Source organism: Rhea pennata, chromosome 1 (assembly GCF_028389875.1).
Source record: "Rhea pennata isolate bPtePen1 chromosome 1, bPtePen1.pri, whole genome shotgun sequence".
Lineage (NCBI taxonomy): Eukaryota > Metazoa > Chordata > Aves > Rheiformes > Rheidae > Rhea > Rhea pennata.
Genome location: NC_084663.1, coordinates 22,269,660 through 22,288,651, shown reverse-complemented (window position 1 = coordinate 22,288,651; position 18,992 = coordinate 22,269,660). Strand labels below are relative to the sequence as shown.

The 18,992-nt window shown below is 41.4% G+C and overlaps 1 protein-coding gene across 5 annotated transcripts in view; it reads left to right on the top strand.

Annotated features, from left to right (window-relative positions):
• Window positions 1-18,992, top strand: part of PLXNB2 (plexin B2) — a 257,671-nt gene that overhangs the window by 124,844 nt on the left and 113,835 nt on the right. For 3 of the 5 annotated variants that reach the window (XM_062583102.1, XM_062583127.1, XM_062583094.1), the window contains exon 3: window positions 16,094-16,174. In XM_062583102.1, coding sequence (XP_062439086.1) covers window positions 16,173-16,174 — 2 coding nt within the window. In that variant the 5' untranslated portion in view covers window positions 16,094-16,172. Of the gene's footprint in view, window positions 1-991; window positions 1,095-9,833; window positions 9,920-16,093; window positions 16,175-18,992 lie in introns of those variants that run through there. The other 2 variants (XM_062583110.1, XM_062583117.1) reach the window with 2 other exon arrangements.

Below are 18,992 nucleotides of genomic sequence, written 5' to 3'. Positions count from 1 at the left end.
TGAATGTTTCATCATGCCGCTCAGACAATCAAGTATATTTTTTAATAAGATTAGTTCCAAGTTTAAGAGTGAAATCTTGGAAAATTATTAAAATTATCTTATTTTAAAAATGCAAATCTATTTTGTAATTCTGAACTTCAGTTATAACTTCAAAGATGGGGAAGAAAAGAGATTTCTGAATATATTTTTGAAAAATTCAAACTTCACATTGTAATTCTCCTTGTAAATTTGAAATACATTGTCTTTGTGGCATGCTCTTACGTATAAAATATTAAATATTATGTTGGCTGAATGGTAACAAATAAGCCAACATTTACCATGGTAAGGAGTGCATTGGGGACATAACCATTAGTCAAGGGTAATTTAGCTTTAGCATTATCAGTTAGAAATACTGCAGTTGGGTGGAATATTTTATTACATGAAAACATCTGTAACCAATATGTCCCTTGGGAAGCTTACGTGACCTGTGATCTGTTTGGAAAAAAATGCTTCAGTTTTACGAGGCTGTTCAAAAGAAACTATGCACAGCAGGCTACAGCTAAATGAATATGGAAAATCCTTTCTCCTGTTTGTATACTTTGTTGCAAACTTCTGGGAGCATTAGCAAAGTTTTTGCATTCCAGACTCTAGTTTTGGAGCTGCTCCTTAGTGTGTGGCACAGGAAAAGATCTAGAGGCATATAACCTTGCACATTACCTTTATCTGTGCCGTGCAGCCTTTACATATAGTTATCCTTGCTATGAAGTAGCCTAAAATTGATGTAAACATGGTAAATTCAATTCAGAAAATATAGCGAAGTCATGTCTATTCTTTTTGATTAAAGCATGCCAGTGGTGCACAAACTAATTGCAGCTTTAATATATTTCTCCGTCCTGCTGTGTATCTTTCCATGGCTGCTCTTTTTTTGCAACAGATGAAGCCAGAATATATAGCTCCTGTTTATATTTGCTATGCAGCCACCTCAGCTCAGGCCTTCATGGTGTTTTGGCAGGAAGAAAAAGTACCCAGCTGCCGAGGACTGTCAGTCAAGGCCCGGGAACCTTGGGAGCTGGGAAGACGGGCGGAAAGGCTGTCTGAACTTGACAGCCCATTAGGTATCTGACCTTCTGCTTAAATGACCTGAATTTTTAAAAACGTGGATTAATGCTTTCATTTGTTCTGTTAATTCAAAGGTGAAATAAGCAGATACACTGGCTAATTACAGGTGGCTTGGGAGTGGGGTGGCATATGTCATACTGCACAGGAAAATGGGCTGTATTATGAGCGATATTTCAACATGGTGTTTCTACAAAAAGGAACTGCTCAGAAAAACTGCAGATTCATCATAGAGGAAAAAAATGTCAAATTTACACAGGATCTCATTGCATTATAATCTTCCATAATTAGAAGCAAAAATACTTGCTTCTAGTTACTTGGTTACTGCCTACACCCAGTAATCAAATTGGCCAGTGTATGATGCTAGGCTATGCAGACATGTTGCAGAACATAGTATGTCTGTTGGCATTTCTTAGGCATATGTTGCAGGATAAACGGGTTTCATGCCAGTAAGACCACTGCATTTCCATTCTGACCATTTCTGGCATTTCTGCAGTTCATACTTCCAGTGCAAACTCCTGCAGCTAGTGGGGCTTGCATGAGGTAGAGCAGGAGGCATTTCTCAGTTGAGGTCTTTTTACTTTTAGAGTGGAGTAAGGTGATGCTGCGTTTTAAAAAGTCTGTCTTGCTTTGTGAATATTTAAACCACAATGTTGGCCCTAAGCACTTCAGCAGCATAAAAGCAGAGCAAGCCCTTCTGGGCATATAAAACGAGTCTGTTTTGTCTGTTTTGCTTGTCTGCTTTGCTGATACCACTGTGCCTAGGACTGCCTTCAAGATTCTGCAGCTGAGTGTGATTCATCCCCAAATTTCGATCTGTTATTCTGTATGAAGTATATTAAAGGTATCTGCTAATTGGTTGGTCAGAGCATATGTTGGTGGGAAGCAAGAATTGGAAGGAGCGCTGAAGCCCTGTACTCCTGAGGAAAGAGCGTAAGTGCCCGTATTGAACCAGCAAGTAGAAATGCTATCAGGAGAGCAAGTTATCCCCAGAACAGAAAATCCTAGAACTCCAGTACCTTATGAGGGATTTCCTGCCCTGCAAATTCCTGGAAAATGATGACACTCCCTTTGAGATATGACTTTAAAGATTTAGGGAGTGAAACCATGCACACTGCTGGATTTTACCTCTGATTTTCAAAGAGCTATTGCAACCTTGCAAATGGCATGATAGGCAGATTGTACATACACCACATTCTCAGCAAAACAGACAGAGCTAACCTGGAAGGCTAGACCTGCGTAAACGCAGTTGTCTGTTTTTAAAAAGTGAGAGGGAGAATCCTGTTCTCGGCATCCACTGAACTGCCAGTCTCAGGAATCACAACTGCTGATAGCTGTTGTATCCAGCAGTTGGCCAGGGGACCTGTCTCAGGACGGGATGTGTCTGGTTGCATCAGGTAGAGGGAGAACTGCAGTAGTTTTCCCTAGGGGAGCCTGCACAGTGCCATGTATTACAGAGCTGAGATTCCCGTGTTAGCAGCGCTAAGCAAGTTGCTTCTGTAGGCCATATAACTGCTATAGTATTAGCTGAGAGGCAAGGCCGATAGCCATAAAACAGTACTAGGCAAATGTTAGTCTTATTTTGGGACCACACATTTACATTTTCAGACTAATAACTCTTAGAAAGCCATGATGAACATACTGCAAATGGGACAGGAGAGAGGAGATGGCCAAACTTGTGTCACTGTGGAATGGGCTGCTGTACTTAAGACTGTGACCTCTTCATTCAGAACCACAGTTGCCCTCAAAAAGAAAGATAAGTTTTGTGTCTGCAATTTATGTACATATGAGACAGTCCCAAGCAAGGAAGGTTGCATGTGACACAGTTGGCTGAGCCTCATTTGCAGAAAGTTGCATCATTTATCATGGACAAAGTCGTATCATTTATCATTTCTTAGCAAAAAAGGGTTTCAGTTTTAACACCAGTCCACAGACAATGTCTAGAAATGGAATGTCAGCTTGTTTTGTCTAGTTTTTGAGTCCACTAATATCAGGAGGTAGAAAGTTCAACGTTAATGCTATTAGCTGCACATTCTCTTTTAGGCAGACAGGACACTCAGGAAAGGCTACAGGGGCAAAGTACAAAAAATAGAGGGCAGAGAGAGTAACCTAATGAGGGAAAGAGGAGATGCTTTATGTATCGAATGGAGGCAGGTCAGCTTCCCATTTGGAGAAGAAATGTGGTACAAAGTCTGTGTTTTCACAGTATAAAGATATCTACAGGGCTTGTTTCCTTGAGCAGAGGATTTGGTAACAGAGCATGCAGGAAACTCTTTGATAAAACACCTATCTCCTATCATAGGAAGTCATTTCTTAACTTTTCTGCAGTAATTTAGTACTTGAAAGGCAATGAATGTTTTCCAACTATTAGTATTCTTTTAATCTCTGAAAATTCTTTGGAGAGATTCTCAAAGTCCTTGTGAAAGAAAAATAAACATGTATAAATACAATTTTTCCATCAAAATGGTGTAAAGATTTAATGGGAGAGAAATGGCTAAGTAGAATAAAAGGCTCAACTGTTCGCTTGCTTCTCGATTACCTGGGTGATTCCCACCCATCCACCCAAATAATAAACTTAAGAAATGTTATAAAGTAACACATGCAAAGTTTTTAATTGTACAGCAATAAATCATTTATGATGTTCTCCCTATTGACCTCATCTTATTTCACTGTAGTGCTGTTTAACAAGAGGTATGTAGTTCTGGTAATCCCCAGGAAATCTGATGTTGTTTATCAAAACCCACTATTTTAAAGAAGAAATGTGCTTTGCCAAGGGACCTGTAAAATGTAAGACCAGAAGCATGCTTTTCTCAGTGTCTGAGAGGAAAAAGTGTGTATATGTCTGTGCATGAAAGTACATGCCTTCATGGAAAGCAAACAGAGAGTTGGCCCCGTGCTGTTGTTTGGGAGGCTCGTAGGGCAGCATCTTCTTTTATGAATCTTAGTCCCAGGTCTGAGAAAAGTGGTTTCTGAGGAGCACCTAACTCTTGTATCTGACAACAGATATTACCTACAGCACACAAGCCTAAGAGACAGCTCTGCTTTTCTTTTCTTTGTTGTTTTTTTCATCCAAATTAACAAATTTGTGTATTTTATTTCGTTCTGAGCTTGATACTGTGGGCCTTTTTTCCCTGCAAGCTTTCCACCTAGATAGTTCAGTGATTATAGATGTGTAATGTTCTATTTTGGCTCTACAACCTACTCATATTAATGACTTCTCTGTTGTACTACTTGGCACACAAGGTGAAACAAATGAAGAGTTGTATTAATTATTCATCAGCCAATGAATTTCTTTCACTGTAACTCAGTTTAAGGTTTGTAGACCTCTTTGCACAAACTAATCGATTTTAATCATAATATTCCAAGTGGTTTTAATTCATAATTTAAATACAATAGCTTAGGGAATTTTTTTTACCTTTGTTTTGGGCAGCTGGTCCTTGAAAACAGAATTTAGCAATTACTTAATTGCTAAATTAATCATTTAACTTTAAAAATTTAGAGTTACTAGAGATGTAATAATAGAGAAAGAGCTACTTTTGTACAGCTGATATCAAATGAAATTAATAAATCAAAAGTATATGTTTTTCTTTGGGTAAAAGGTTAATTAAGTCCAAATCCAATTGTGTTCTAGTCTAAAATTAAACACGAAAAAAAATGCAAGGTAGGGACAGGGAGTTCCCTAAATCTAGCACACACTGTCGTGGGCTGGGACAGGAGGGGAGAAGGAGGGTGAGGTTAGTGCCGTAGCGATCAAATCTTTTATCTCGACAGCCCTTTTCAGCAAAGTGTGCAGGAATGTATGCATTTGTGTTGCATGCAATGTAGGCAGTAAGCAAAGTGCGCTGCTTCTCCGTCCTCCCACACTTTGGATAGTTGTCTTGCGAAAGTATGTTCTCCCTTTCTTGGGAACGGCGGTAATTCAGACTTCAGCACCAGGTGCCCCCCTGCCTTCCGCGTGGAGCCGCGATGACTCGCTGCCGCGGGGAATTGAGGTATGGAAGCCGGGAATGGCAGAGGAAGCGGCTTTACTGCGAATTGTCAGGAAGTATCCCGGCTTTGCCGCCTCAGCTGAGGTGGAAACCGTCCGGCTGCTGGGTGCGGAGGGAAGCGCTGCTTGCCAGATAGTTTTCCAGCGGGCGAGAGAGCGTTTAAGGTTGTAGCGTTAGAAGCAAGCCCCGCGCGCCCGCTGGCAGTCGGGGCGGCGGGAGCGGTGGGTAGCGCCAGGAGCCGCCCCGCAGCCCAGCGCGTCGGATGCGCGGCGGGGACGGGGGGAGAGCGAACGCTGCAGTCGCGTCCCGCGTGCCGCCGCCACTGCGCGGAGGGGCCCGGGCGGGCGAGGAGGGAGCCGCCCGGCGGAGAGCGGCAAGCGGCCCCGGCCGGGGCGTTTGGGGAAGTTTTTCCACAGCTTTAATTACATTTGTGGTTTGGATCGCTTTGGCTGGCCATTAAAATTCATTTCACAAAGAGTAGTGCTGAAGTGAGCATGGAATATTTGTGGCCACTGTGGATTTCCTCCAGGCCTATGCGAAGAGTAAATTAGTTACTGAAAACTTGACAGTTTGTCCCAAGTGCTTAACTCTTTCCTCCCTGGAAGCTGCCTTTGCATTAACAAGTAACTTTGAAAGGAAATAATATGCTTGATGCTTTTTTTCCTCCCCTTTACGGTAGGGCTATGATTGCAAAAACAGCAAGGAGTGATTTGTTTGAACGGGAAGTGGGGGAACTTCCTTCATAAATATTGTCTTTCCCTTCATGTGGAACCAAAAGTGGCTTCCTCAGTCGGTGAAAAAAGTGCTTGAACGGAACAGCAGGCATTTTTCTTCCTTAGCTCATGCCGTGTGTAAACACAAAAGAGAAGTTTCCTGAGAAACAAGATGAGAAAAGAGCAGGTTCTTAGCCTGAAAGGGGCTGAACTAGGTGAGTTTGGCCGTCAGATCAGCTGTGCGTTTGCTTGGTGATTCCCTGTGGACGCTGGCTCTCGGGGAGCTCCTGCATCCCCTTCTGCGGCAGGAATTCCTTGCAGGAGCGCTCGGCAAACGCGCGTCCTCCTCCGGCGGGGTGCTGGTGGGGGAGGTTACATCGCTATTTGCAGAGTTGGCGATTGGAGAACCTGTTGTGACTTGTTCTGCAAGATAGGGCAGTATCGCTCTGCGCCTGGCTCATGTCTAAGTTCGGAGTGGTTCCTGTTTAAAAAAAAAAAAAAAGAAGGCATATCTATCTTTCCTCGTGAAATGCTTCCTTCTCCCGACCCAGACATACCTCTGAATTACTCTCGGCGCAGGCGCTCGCCCGCGGCGGAGCGGGCCGCGGCGCGGTGGCTCCGAGCCCGCCGCGGCGCGCGGGGCTGAAGGCCCCGGCGAGGCGGCTCCCGCGACGCGCGGCCCCCGAGCCCAGAGCTCCCGCGCGCAGCGCCGGGCTGCCCTGGGAGGGCAGGGGCTGCCTGCCCCAAAGCCAGCCGGGGGGAGCTCGCGGCACGGACAGCAGCGCTTAACCCGGCGGGCAAAGCCCTCCCAGACTTTTTTTCCCTTTTTTTTTTTTTTTTAATTTTTTCCTTTTTTCTTTGTTTTCTTTTTTCTTTTTCTTTTTTTTTTTCTTTTTTTCTTTCTTGCCTTTATTTTTTTTTCTAAGAGAATATGGGCCCCCTGTGTAGCCAGAAGCCAGCTGGTCTGGCTTGCCAACATAAATAAGTGCGGATGATGGGAACCAACGCAGGGGGCCTGACTCACAGCCCACAGCTTTGCAGGGTCCCAGGTTAGGAAGAGTCCGTGGAGGAAGCGGGAGGCGTTTCAGAAGCAGCAGGCTGATTCCCCAAGAGGTGCTGGAGGCAGCGAGGAGCCCTTCTCATCCGATTTGAAGGAGGGCAACGTTCTTGTACTGCTCTTAGTTAGGCGGAGCTGCTTCATTCCTTTTTTTCTGATGGACAAAGGAGATGGTTTTGGTATTTAGACCTAGATTGCTGTGGTACTTTCTGATGTGGCTGGCAAGAGGCACAGGCTGGCTACTGTTATATTAACAAGAAGGTTCTGATTTTTACACGCTTCTCAATGGGGAAGGGAAAACTTCCAGCAAGCTTCAAACGAGGCTTTGTAGCAATTTGCTTTCCTTTTGCCGTTGTAGGAACAAACAAAAGAAATAAAATTTGCAATACAATGTACTGTCCTGGGAAAAATCAGCCACAGTCAGGCAGGACACCTAAATCTCCACCAGCGCTGTGGCTTGCGCTCGGGCAAGGCTGGCAGTGTTTGCCATGCCAGGAGTTTTCACAGCGTTTTTTCGGCTCTAGAGGAGTTCGCATTGCGGCGGGGGGGGGGGGGAGGATGGAGAGGGGAGAGTGCGCGCTCACCTTGCTGCCTGCGTGATTTTTACTTTCTGAAAGGCTCTCAACTCTCCACTCAAATTTGCTGTCTCTAGCTGTTCCTCCTGCCCTTCCTCTCTGTGCGTTTAAAGCAATATCCTACAGTGTTCAGGATAAGTTTTCCGTACTTTGCGCTTTTCCTCTTGTTTTCCACTGCATCCTCTGCTGCTAACTCCTTATGTCACTTACCGTCTCTCTTCCATATTGTATTCCCCGTTTAACAGTTTTCTCTCTTTTTTACTTTCCTACACGTAACTTTTTTCCCCCTCTCCCTCTTCACACTCCCACAGTCAAGCCTGCTTGCTTCTTTTCTCAATAAGGCAGACTGCATTTTATAATTTAGGGAGTAATCCTTCGAATTCCCGTGCGAGTGCTCCTGCTGACTACATGATTCAGGGACTGCAGGACTGGCCCACAGCTTCTTGCATGTGTGGGGAAAGGTAGAAGCCTGCTCATGAAGTCAATTTTAAACAAGTCCTAATTACCTTAGTGGTTTGGGTCTCTTTGGTTGACTATTAAGCTTCATATTTCTAAGGCAATATGTGCGCCAATGGCATTATATAAATAATAAAGCATTTCAAGAGCTTGATATAAAACATTTTATAGAGGTAATATATTACTTCCAGTCCGGAAAAATGGAGGACACTTTAAAATTAGTTTTACTAGTGTTGTGTGTTTAAAAAACTTCTTTTTCCTTTTGTTTAACCTCCTCTGCAAGCCTGGGCATGTTTGAGGCTCCCAGGATCCAATTTCATGTAGTATCCTATTTCAAATCCAGGCCAGACCAGATCGATACAAAATCAGTGCTCTCAGAAATAAAACTGTCTGTGGAATGCCCTCAACTGCATGAAGATGAAAGGGGGGAAACGTAATAAAGCAGATACTGATTTTCTGAGATGGGAGGCTCTGAAACAGTGTCCTTGGATGTCACACAATTTACCTTGATTGAGCAGTAATAATCATGGGACAATTTTGTTGAATTTTTGTGTTCTTCACTTAGTGGTTAACAGCTGTGTTGTGAGAGAATAAAGGAGGGGTGGTGGTTGCTGGGCTTGTTTTAGGCCAAAGCAGCAGCTGTAGATATTTTGTGCCTGCAGCAGAGCTACCTGTAAGTCTAAACATAGCTAGGATAACACAAAATTCCTACTAACTCATGTCATTGAAATACTTACTAGTATTTTGAAGTGCTTATGCTACTTTAGCACTTTGAAAATTGTAGTGAATGCAGACTAGTCTATTAATTGATTTGTGTTTATACAGGTTTTTACAGTCAGCACAAATGTAGCTGGTAGTGTCTGCTTCCTTTTCAGTATGCCACTTCTCTCCCCCCAGCCTTTGAAGCCACAGGGGAGGATGGTCATCTAAGCATTCGGAAGGGAGCAAGGCAGCAAGATCGTTTTAGGATTTTTAAGGACAGGAAAGTGAAGCAACTCCTCAGCTTTTTGAATGCATGAGTATTTGGTAGTACCAATATCATGCTGAATTCTTGGAAAACTGGCTAACGGTGAACTTCGTTCTGCACCGCAGTAGTGCTCACTCTGTGCCGCTCTGCATGCTGGAATCTACTCCAGGCAATGCTAGTGACTTCGGGAGCATCTTACATTGACAAGGAGGAGTGTTAGGTCAAATAAATAAGCCGCTTGCGTGGCAGCATGCCACAGTGGCTAACCTTGGCCCTGTCTGCTGTCAGAGCAAAATTTAGGGTTCCCAGATGCTGATAAAAGAGCCCCTAAAGGCAGCCAAGAAGGTAACAGTGAGCATGGTGAGTGTTTGAATTTATGTATTTTCCCCTTAAGAAATAGAGGCCTATTTGGGGTCTTAAGCATAGAGTCCTCGCCAAGGGTAGATGTATATAAATACATAACTGAGCAAGGCTCAGTGCGGCACACTGGCTCATGAGAGTGGAAATGACAGCAGTTCCAACCTTTTGAATGAGATTACATGGGTTGCATCTGTAATCTTTTCTTTAGAAAGTTCACAGACTTTTTAAAGCACACACAAGCGTGTGTGCACACATGCGTGCACACACACAGACGCACAGAGGGAATCTGGACAGAAGATTTGGCCATATGGAAACTATTATTTATTTTAGTGACTATAGGATTTCACTTTTGGTCTTCAATTTAGCCCATGTCATGTAAACTGCTTGATGATTAACCTTCAGCTAGAATATCAAGTCTAAGGCAAGTGTTTACTTAATAGTCAGAGATCTGATTTCCTGCTTCCAGGCAGCCTGTATTACTCAGTAAACTCAGTTGCAAGTGAAAGATCTATCATCTCAGGAATTTTCAGAAAAGTCCACCTGGTCGTCTGGCAGAAAGGGAGATGGCAAAATGCCTAGAGAGAAGGCTAATAAGAAGACTGTTGACAATCTGAGTGTGAGGTCTTCTTAAGGACTCAGAAGACTGAGACGATCTACTACAGGGAGGTTCTTGACTGTCACTGTATGTTTATGGAGAGTACTCCAAGGTAAGGGCATTGATTAGTTTTTGACTTCTGGGTTTTTTTTAATTATTTTAGGCTAGAGGTCACAAAATTAACAGGATGTTCTTCTGTTACACAACCAGGATATTCACTTTACCAAATTAGAGACTTAACATGAGCATCTGGGATGCCTCTCTAGCCAATAGTAAGAGGAAAAAAAAAAAAAAAAAAAAAAGAACACTTTCCACTGCCTTCTGGAAGAGCCTACTACTCCAAGGAGAAATCCTTTGACTATATTGAGTCTAGAGAAACTTGCCAGTTTGATTCAATAGCTACACTGGATAGTGCAAACCTCTTGGACTGTGGTATAAGCCCCTTTCATAGGATTCATTTTAAAGTAATTTGCCAAATGCCATTAAAAAGTTGCAGGCACAGACTGTACTGTTTATGTTTTTGAGTTTATCATAGTAACTAGGGCCCTGGGACTGTAGCTGGAGATCAAAATAAAACTAAAAGTATAGTTATTTCTAATGTGTATTGATCTGCCTAACAGAAAACATGCCTAACATGCAAAACAACAAAGAAAACATGTTCTCTCACTCACGTACAGCATTGAGCTTGTGACATAGACTGACCAGGTTCGCTACAGGTATGTTGAAACACAACCTAAAGTTCATTTTACCATCAAATTTACGAAGATTAATTTCCATGACCAAAAGAATGTGCAACCATCAATTGTGTTGAAAATATGGCTCTCCTCTCCTGCTTGCTATTTTAGCACTTGCAGATGTTGTTAGTTTAGCACTAACAGAACTAAAAGTACTGTATAGCATGCCTTTTATGGTATGAGTTTAAGGCAATAGCATTACTTGCAACTAAAAATCAATAGTGAGTTACATTGGCCATCCAAAATGCATACCAATCAAATCTTTTATATAACGCAGCTCACTATCAGGACATCTTTTTATGTCTCATAGGTGAGGGTCCTTTCTAAAATAGCTTTTCCTGCAAAGGTTTAAAATTTATTGATAATATTTTTTGTTATCCTTCCCCTTATAAAGTTATCCAAGTGAAATAGGCTGTTGGAAGAAAAGGAAATGAGGTTTCAGAGTTTCTCAAACAGCTTTTGAGAAACTAGGGTTGCTTCTCTGCTGCTTTGCACAAGATTAAATCCTTATGCCAAGTGGACGGGCCACTGTCCACTTAATAAGTATCAAGTGCTAGTGGATCAGCCTTTGGTGCTGACCTGAGTGATAAGGCAGTGAATGTTTTTGCCTGGTGTCAACTGTTAGGTTTGATAAATAACAATCTGGAGTGGCTGGAATGTAGTTTCTCCCACTGGAAAAGGTGCGTCTCACCACTCCTCCCTGCTGATACTGATTTTGTATCTTTGCCCTAATAATCTGTGAGATACCAGATCTCAAGCTGTTGGCAGTTCATAGCATATTCTTCCAGTTTCATCTGTGAGGTAAAATACTGTTGCAAGAGCAAATAGGATTTCTAGACTGATGAGAAGGGACTGCACAAGAAAGAAGAGAGTAACTTTGTAGCTGGTACTTTCAATAAAGTAGTCAAGAAATACCTTTGGAAAGTCTATAGAGAGGTAAAGAATTGAGACTAATGTGAAGGATATTCAGAAAGGCTATGGAGCACATATTCTCATTTTTCAGAATTGGGTTATGCTGGGTTTTGTTCTCATATTGTATCTGTAAAACTCAGTTGGTCTTAGACCTTTAACTTAAATTTTATGAACAGAAGACTCCAGCATGTGGGCTTTTGGGGCTTCTACGCCTGCTCCCCAACAAACTGCAGGAAGAGCAAAATGAAAAGGCGAAGTAAAAATATTTGTTCTTTTGAGGTATATCGAGCAGTATTAAATACTTCCATCATTATTTTAATATTATGTAAATGTTTGCACAGGGGAGATCAAGGGTTTTTCACAGTGCATAAAACTGAGGATGAAAGAATATAAGAGTGACTGGAAAACAAAGGAAAAAAAGTTTGAGCAGTATTAGGTTTAAGTGAACTGAAGACATAACTGTGTAGTATCTTCACACAGGAAAACTGTGGTACTAAACTTGAGATAGCCATGTGGAGGAGACAGAGAAGAAGTCATCAGTAAAACTTTGGAGATCCTATGCTAGAAGTGGAGTAGGTGTCGCTGAGGTCAAAAAGTTGGAGACAGCAGAATGGAAATGACTAAGAGCAACTTAAAATTGGGAGCTGGAAGTGAAGGAAGGTACTGGGTTAGCCGGATATTGGCATGTAGTACTTTAACATAAAGTTAATTAGAGATGTTTGGGGTCTTAAGGTGATGTTTAATATCAGCCTAAATTTTTACTGGTGCATTCTATAACCTGTTTTCATATGGACATGACCTCAGTGTAACAACATAGATTTCCTAGCTCTGAAACGTGAAGATCATTTTTCAAAATTTAGGAAGAAATTAACATTATCCTGCATGCTTAGTCCTATTAAGTGTCTACCAGACTTGCTAGCCAAACAGCCAAATAAAGGTTCTACAGGCATATAAAAGCCTATACAAAAAGTGTTTACTCAATATGTTGTGTATAGCTGAAGGCTCAAGGGAATAAGGCCAGTTTCTGGGAACCGGATAGTACAACTTTCTGTCCCTGACCTGCTGTGTGCCCTTTCTAACTTGCAAACAGAAAAAAAAAATACTCAAAGAAATGTGTTTTGTAATCTGTTTTTTAACTCTAGAAACCAAAAGCACTGCATATATTCTGTTGCTCTTAGTTATGGTTGTGTTAGCCAGAGATTGAATAGGGTAAGCACTGCATTTTGTTCCTTGACAAGTTTGGAAGCAGTAGTTCCTGCTTGCACCGCCGTAACATGGCAGCGAGCTGTCCACTTGCAAAAGATTGTGTTTCAACACACTTGATCAGCCTGAGAGTTAACTATGTTTTTGACATGACTGTATCAAATGTATTCTTTGTTAGGTACGGTGGCATGGTTGCCTTGTGGGGGAGAGTGAGCTTCTCAGTAAGAACTGGAGTTTGTTTGCAGCTCTCCTGGCTCTTTTGGCTTATTTGCCTGTTTTGATCATCTTAACCACATCATTATCATTTGTTCTTCACCCTTTTGTCCTAATGAAATTCACAGAATCACAGAATGGTAAGGTTGGAGGGGACCTCTGGAGATCATCTAGTGCAACTCCCTTGCTCAAGCAGGGTCACCTGGAGCATGTTAGACAGGATCACGTCCAGGCAGATTTTGAATATCTCCAGAGAAGGAGACTCCACAACCTCTCTGGGCAACCTGTTCCAGTGCTCTGTCACTCTCACAGGGAAGAAATTCCCCCTCACGTTCAGACAGAATTTCCTGTGCTTCAATTTCTGCCCATTGCCTCTTGTCCTGTTGCATGACATTACTGAGAAGAGTTTGGCAGCATTCTGTTGACACCTCCCTTAACGTTTTGTAGACATTGATAAGATCCCCCCTCAGTCTTCTCTTCCCCAAACTAAAGAGGCACAGCTCTTGCAGCCATTCTTCATGGGGTGGGTATTCCAGCCCTCTGATCATCTTCGAAGCCCTAGGCTGGACTCTCTCCAGTAGCTCCATGTCTCTCTTGTCCTGGGGAGCCCAGAACTGGACACAGTACTCAAGATGAGGCCTCCCCAGGGCTGACTAGAGCAGCAGGATCACCTCCCTTGACCTGCTGGCAAAAGTCTTCCCAATGCACGCCAGGATACCATTGGCCTTCTTGGCCGCAAGGGCACATTACTGGCTCATGGTCAAGTTGTCCACCAAATTCTTTAATTTGAAGGGCAAGAATTGTGTCATATGAAAAGGTGGGAGCAGTTAGGTATGCTCGGGGTGGGGGGCAGGATAAAATCTAAATTTAGTCTAATGACGCCAATCTCCCTACCGTTCTCTGTGGGTTATGTGAAGGGGAGGGAGAGTCTCATTGCTCAGAAAAGCAATTCAAGAAAGATAGATGCCTCTTCCAGAAGATGACTCATAGCAGCAACCTACATCTCTAGTCAGTGAAGAGGGATGAAACAGAAAGATCAAATTTGCTAAACTGAAGTTAGCATCTGTGAGTGTCCCCCCATCTCACGCTTGCTCTGTTTCCACTCATGCAATGAGCAACTGTCCCATGTTATCTTAGTACTTCTGACTTCAGGTTGGCTTGTAAGAGCTGCCAGCTCTCAGAGATCGTGTAATAGTGATGTGTACTTTAGTTTTTCTTGTTCAAGCGCTCCGTTTTGACTGGCTAGCTGGCCAAACCTGTGCGACAAAAAAACAGTTTTTCACTGTGTGCACAATTTAAGATACTAAAAAGAGCTGTTGTGATATGAGCAGGAGGTAAACGGAAAAAAACAAAATGAAACAAAACAAGGAAGCCTCATGGCAGATGGTACCACCTGTGTCCATCTAAACCTAGCCAAAGCAGTGTGCCATCTGAGAGCGGAGAAACCTGGAAAATCTGATGACTCAGTTTGAATAAATAGGGAGACACTGAGTGAGAATTCTGGCTCATGTCCCAAGCCTCTTATGAAAGGGACTTTCTATGTTATAATGCAGAAAATGAAGTACCGTGAGGAAGCATCATTCTCTGGCACAGCTTGCTACCAACTATAGATTAAAATGTCCAGGTGCCCAATGTGTATGCTCATTGGAGAACAGACACATAAGCAGTCTGCTTACTCTGTACTGGTTCTTGAGTTGTTGCTGAAGCAATTTTCCTAATAAATATATTTGTGATGTTATTAGCAGGGCACATGCTTCATCACTGAGGGTAAAACTGGCTGACCACAGCAGCCAAAGCTCACAGCACTAAGTCTTTTTTCCAGGCTCGGCCAAATGCTGGTTTCCAGGTATTTCAGTTGTTGCATTTGTAAAGTTGAAGTGTTAACAAACTGTGCAAGAAATGCCTAGATATAAATTCCTTAAAGTTTGCAAAAAGATTCTAAAAAAGAGAGACAATATAGAAGTATAAAGTGAACTCCTCAGCAGGATGAAACCTTTTTTTGCTGACTACCTCCACCTCCTTCCTTCTTGACTGCTGTTGACAATATCATGGTCTTTCACATCCCTGTCACTTCCTTTTACTTCTCTATTTCATTTTCCTGTGTGTGCTTGGGTTGCAGATCTTTTTCTGTTTTTGCCAATATGACTCCTTGGTATGTTATATGGTGCTAAGCAATTTATATTGTCAGGAGATTGCAGGAAGAGATGAATGTACGTAGTCTTAAAGAATGTGTTACCACAGCAACTAGATACGGGAAATGCAAACAAGAACTTAAGGCCCATTGAACATTAACGAAATAAACACTCTTTAGTACTGGGCAGCCCTCAAGAAAACAGGAGGGGAAAAGAAAAACCCTGCTGATGTTGATTTCTTCCCTCCCTGTGGAACCAGCATTAGGCAAGTCTCAAAGTCAGGTTCAGCTGTGAACTTCTGGAGATGAGATGGTGGGTTTTGCTACGTGTTCAAGTCACTTTCCCCTGGGAGCTGTCATTTTGTGGTCTTTTAGTGTGTATATTGGCATTTGCTTCAAACTGAGTGGACATGGCTTGCTTTACTAAAAGGCAACTGATAAATATCTGTGTGTAAGAAGCAGGTTGGGATGTTCAATAGTCACCGCATGTGTTGATGAGGATATTTTTTCCAGGACAGTTGTCATCTTCATATTCAAGTTGAACAATCTACGTTAGCACTTGTGCTATCGCTTTTAGGCATATAGAGTAATGTTGAATGGTATCAGACAGTATATTATCCTTCCCTAGAGGGACAGGACAGACACTGTTTCTCTTCCATTCTTAAATGTTTGATCGTGGGAGGTGCTGAGTACTGCCATTGATATGAGAGTGTTCAAGCTCTCACTAGAAGAGTGCCAGATCGTACAATACCCCATCTGTAATGCAAAGCATTCTTCCTGGTAATATATCAGTTGAGCTCTCAGTTCTTTGGTAATTAGTTGTACATCTGTGAGCAACTGTCCATCTGATTTATTATCTGAGCAACTATTGAAATTTAGAAAATTGCTCCATTTAGCCTCAGGATTGAAAGTTATGGTGTGCTAAGGTTGTATTTAAAATGAAATAGAAGTGGCTATATATAAACCAAATTATAGATTTATGGAACATAATAGACCATCCTAAATCAGTATTTTAGAGTTCATAAATTTTAGATGATTGAGTGACGTTTAATGTATATGCATATATTTGTAATCATTGTCTTCTTTTATTTAGCAAGTCATAAAAAAAGAAGATTAAGCACCGTCCTGGAAAATAACTTGACTGCAGTGAAGAAGACTTAGTGGAAAAGTGAATGTAAGTATTTCATTGCATGTAACTTAATTATTTATGTTTGCAAACCACTGACATTATTTGATGATTTTAGAGACTTTGCTGAATTGAAGACCTAATTTACCACTGAACATGGTATAACAGGGATGCTAGATCAGAACACTGTGTGAAGTATCTCATATATTTCTGAATATGGGTCTGTAGGCTAAATATACCTGAATGCTATTAGCAGAGACACATGCTGCTAATTATTTGCATGCTTCCTAACTGTTTGCAGGAAAAATGACAATATGAAGTTGTTACTAAAGGCTCTTAAAAAACATCAACAAAAAAAAAAAAAAAAAAAAAAAAAAACACGATCCTCTGTATAAGTACCTGTGGGGATCCTTAAATCCTGTAACATAGATACATTTCCTATTTCCAGAAGGACTTAGTCTAACTTGGAATAAAACAGGCAGTATATAGTATTTTTCTGTATACTTGCCCAAAAGATGTGAGTTTATAGTAGAAAAAGATTGCACTGTGGATTGGCAATTCAATTTAGAATGAAATACAGCATCTGAAAGTTCCAGGCTAAGTGCATCATTGCTCACTTGAGGTCATTTTTTAAACCTGGAGTCAATAGTTCTCTAACAATAAGAGCTTTGGTTCATTCTCTAGACCCTTTTGAAACTATTACTTTACCAGTGAATACCCTATTATTTTTCTTAAAGTAATTGCTTTCCCTAGTTGTATTTCATAATAATAATGTGAACTCCATAACAAAGTGTTTGTGTGCGTGTGTGTACATGTACATATGTATTTGTGTGTGAAGCAGACACATATCTTAGCAAATCATACCCCTGTATTTTACCCCAGGAGGCTCTCAGTGGCTCCAATTTGCAGGGCAGTGATAGTCGTGAGCTTCTAGCTGCCGCAGCATTTTTTCTGACTACATTTTTCCCACGATCTCACCTTCCATTTCCCAGAGTCTGCCTGATGAGTCTGGAAGCAGTCAACTAAGTCTTTCCAAATGCTGCATGAAGTACCAAATTCATAACTTAGATGACAAATAAGATGTAGATCCTGTTTTAAATATCTTACAAGCTGGGGCAGTTCTAATTTTAGGCCTTGGGCTTTTGTAAACTTGTCTTTTAAAATCACTAACCAACCAATAGTACGGACACAGGAGCTACTACAGGAACATTATGAAATGCTGTCTGTTTTATATATAGTTGTGTCTACTGATACTAGGTTTTCTGAAATGAAGGTCCTGAGATTTGACAACATTGTACATAAGCTGAAAATTTACAGACTGTACTGTGCATTATCTTTCCACACAGTGCTTTATTGTTATCGGGCCCAGTGTGAAACCTGTATAAGCTTGTATGTTATAAAATCAAATCTTTAAAACCTGCCAGTGTGTGCAAAAAGGGGCCCTTTTGAAACATTTACTGAGAATAGTCATTTTAGTTGCTCCAAAATATCTAGAATTAGATCTCTGGAGTGACCTTGTTTTAGCCAGTGGCATTTCTTGATCAGTTCCTTCTGTATGTGATGAGTTTGTATATGTCAGACTTTTTCTGAATTACTTTCACATCATTCTCACTAATTCAGACTTTAACAGTTTCTCCTGGGAAATGTGGTAAAATGTGCTTCAGTTGTCTTAGAATTATGAAATAAGCAGAATGTTTGGGTCTTGTTTGTTTGGTTTTGTGAACGACTGTTCAGCAAAGGAGATCCATTTGGGTTTGACTTGAACTGTAAAAATAACTGCCCAGTTAAAATCTTATTTCACGTATGTATGTATGTGAAAATAAAATGCATGTATGGTCAGTAAATTGAGCTGTATTTCAGGAAGTTCAGAAGTAGTAGACTGCTGACAACATGTGATTACTATACTTTGTCCTTGATATTAAAATGAATGTGACCTTTGTGGTCACATTCATACCAAGGTGGTATTTTTCTGATATTTTAACTGTGGGTGGAGACTGAGGTCTAGCTTCTTTCTAATCTGCCTCCTGCAGCTATCAGGCATTAGAATTAGAGATTTATCCTTCAAAACTTGAATGATTTATCAAAAACCAGTTGGCTTCATGTTGACTGGAGTTTTGGAGTAGCTAACAAAGAAATGCATAAGGAGAGGAGAAAATACTTTTTCATATCCTCCTATTCGCTTAGACATGGACATATTACAGAAGTAGCTTGAGTTCTCATGTCTTTAGAGACATTCACTTTTAAAAGACAGAGCCAGAGAGAGAGGGAACAAAAGCACTTACAAGAAAAAGAACCAAGAAGAGCAATGATTTTACCTGCGGTCACTCACAAACTGGTGACAGAGCTAGAAAGAGAGCCCTGAAACTATGAAATCCAGCATCTCCTCTTCTGATCATCGTTTTTAACATAGAGTAGAATGACTTGCTTTCAGTAAAATTGAAAATGAAATTTGAAAGTTGGGATTTTTGTATACTATAATGATTTGATAGGGTAGCTGGTAGTGGCACTTGGGCTTTGGTTGCCCTTAAAGCTCAAAAGTAGAATAAACTTAAAGAAATCTCCTCTTTCCCATTCTTTTCCATGACCTTCACTCTGAGCTTTCTTAGAGCTGAAAACAGAAGTTGGGATGCTGGATACAGTGGAATGTTGCTTTGCTGTGTTTTCTCAGCTGGTGAAGAAGAGAGAGAAGATGGGGAGAGAACACAAAAATTAAAAACAAAAGCCCTATGTAGTAGGGAAAGGCTGGGAAAAATGCGAAAAGAACTGGAGGGGATGATAAGCTGATAATTGTACTGCGTTATGCTGAGGATGTATTGCAATAATTTTAAGGTATTTGATTGTGATTAGAAGGAAGGGGAGTGCGTGC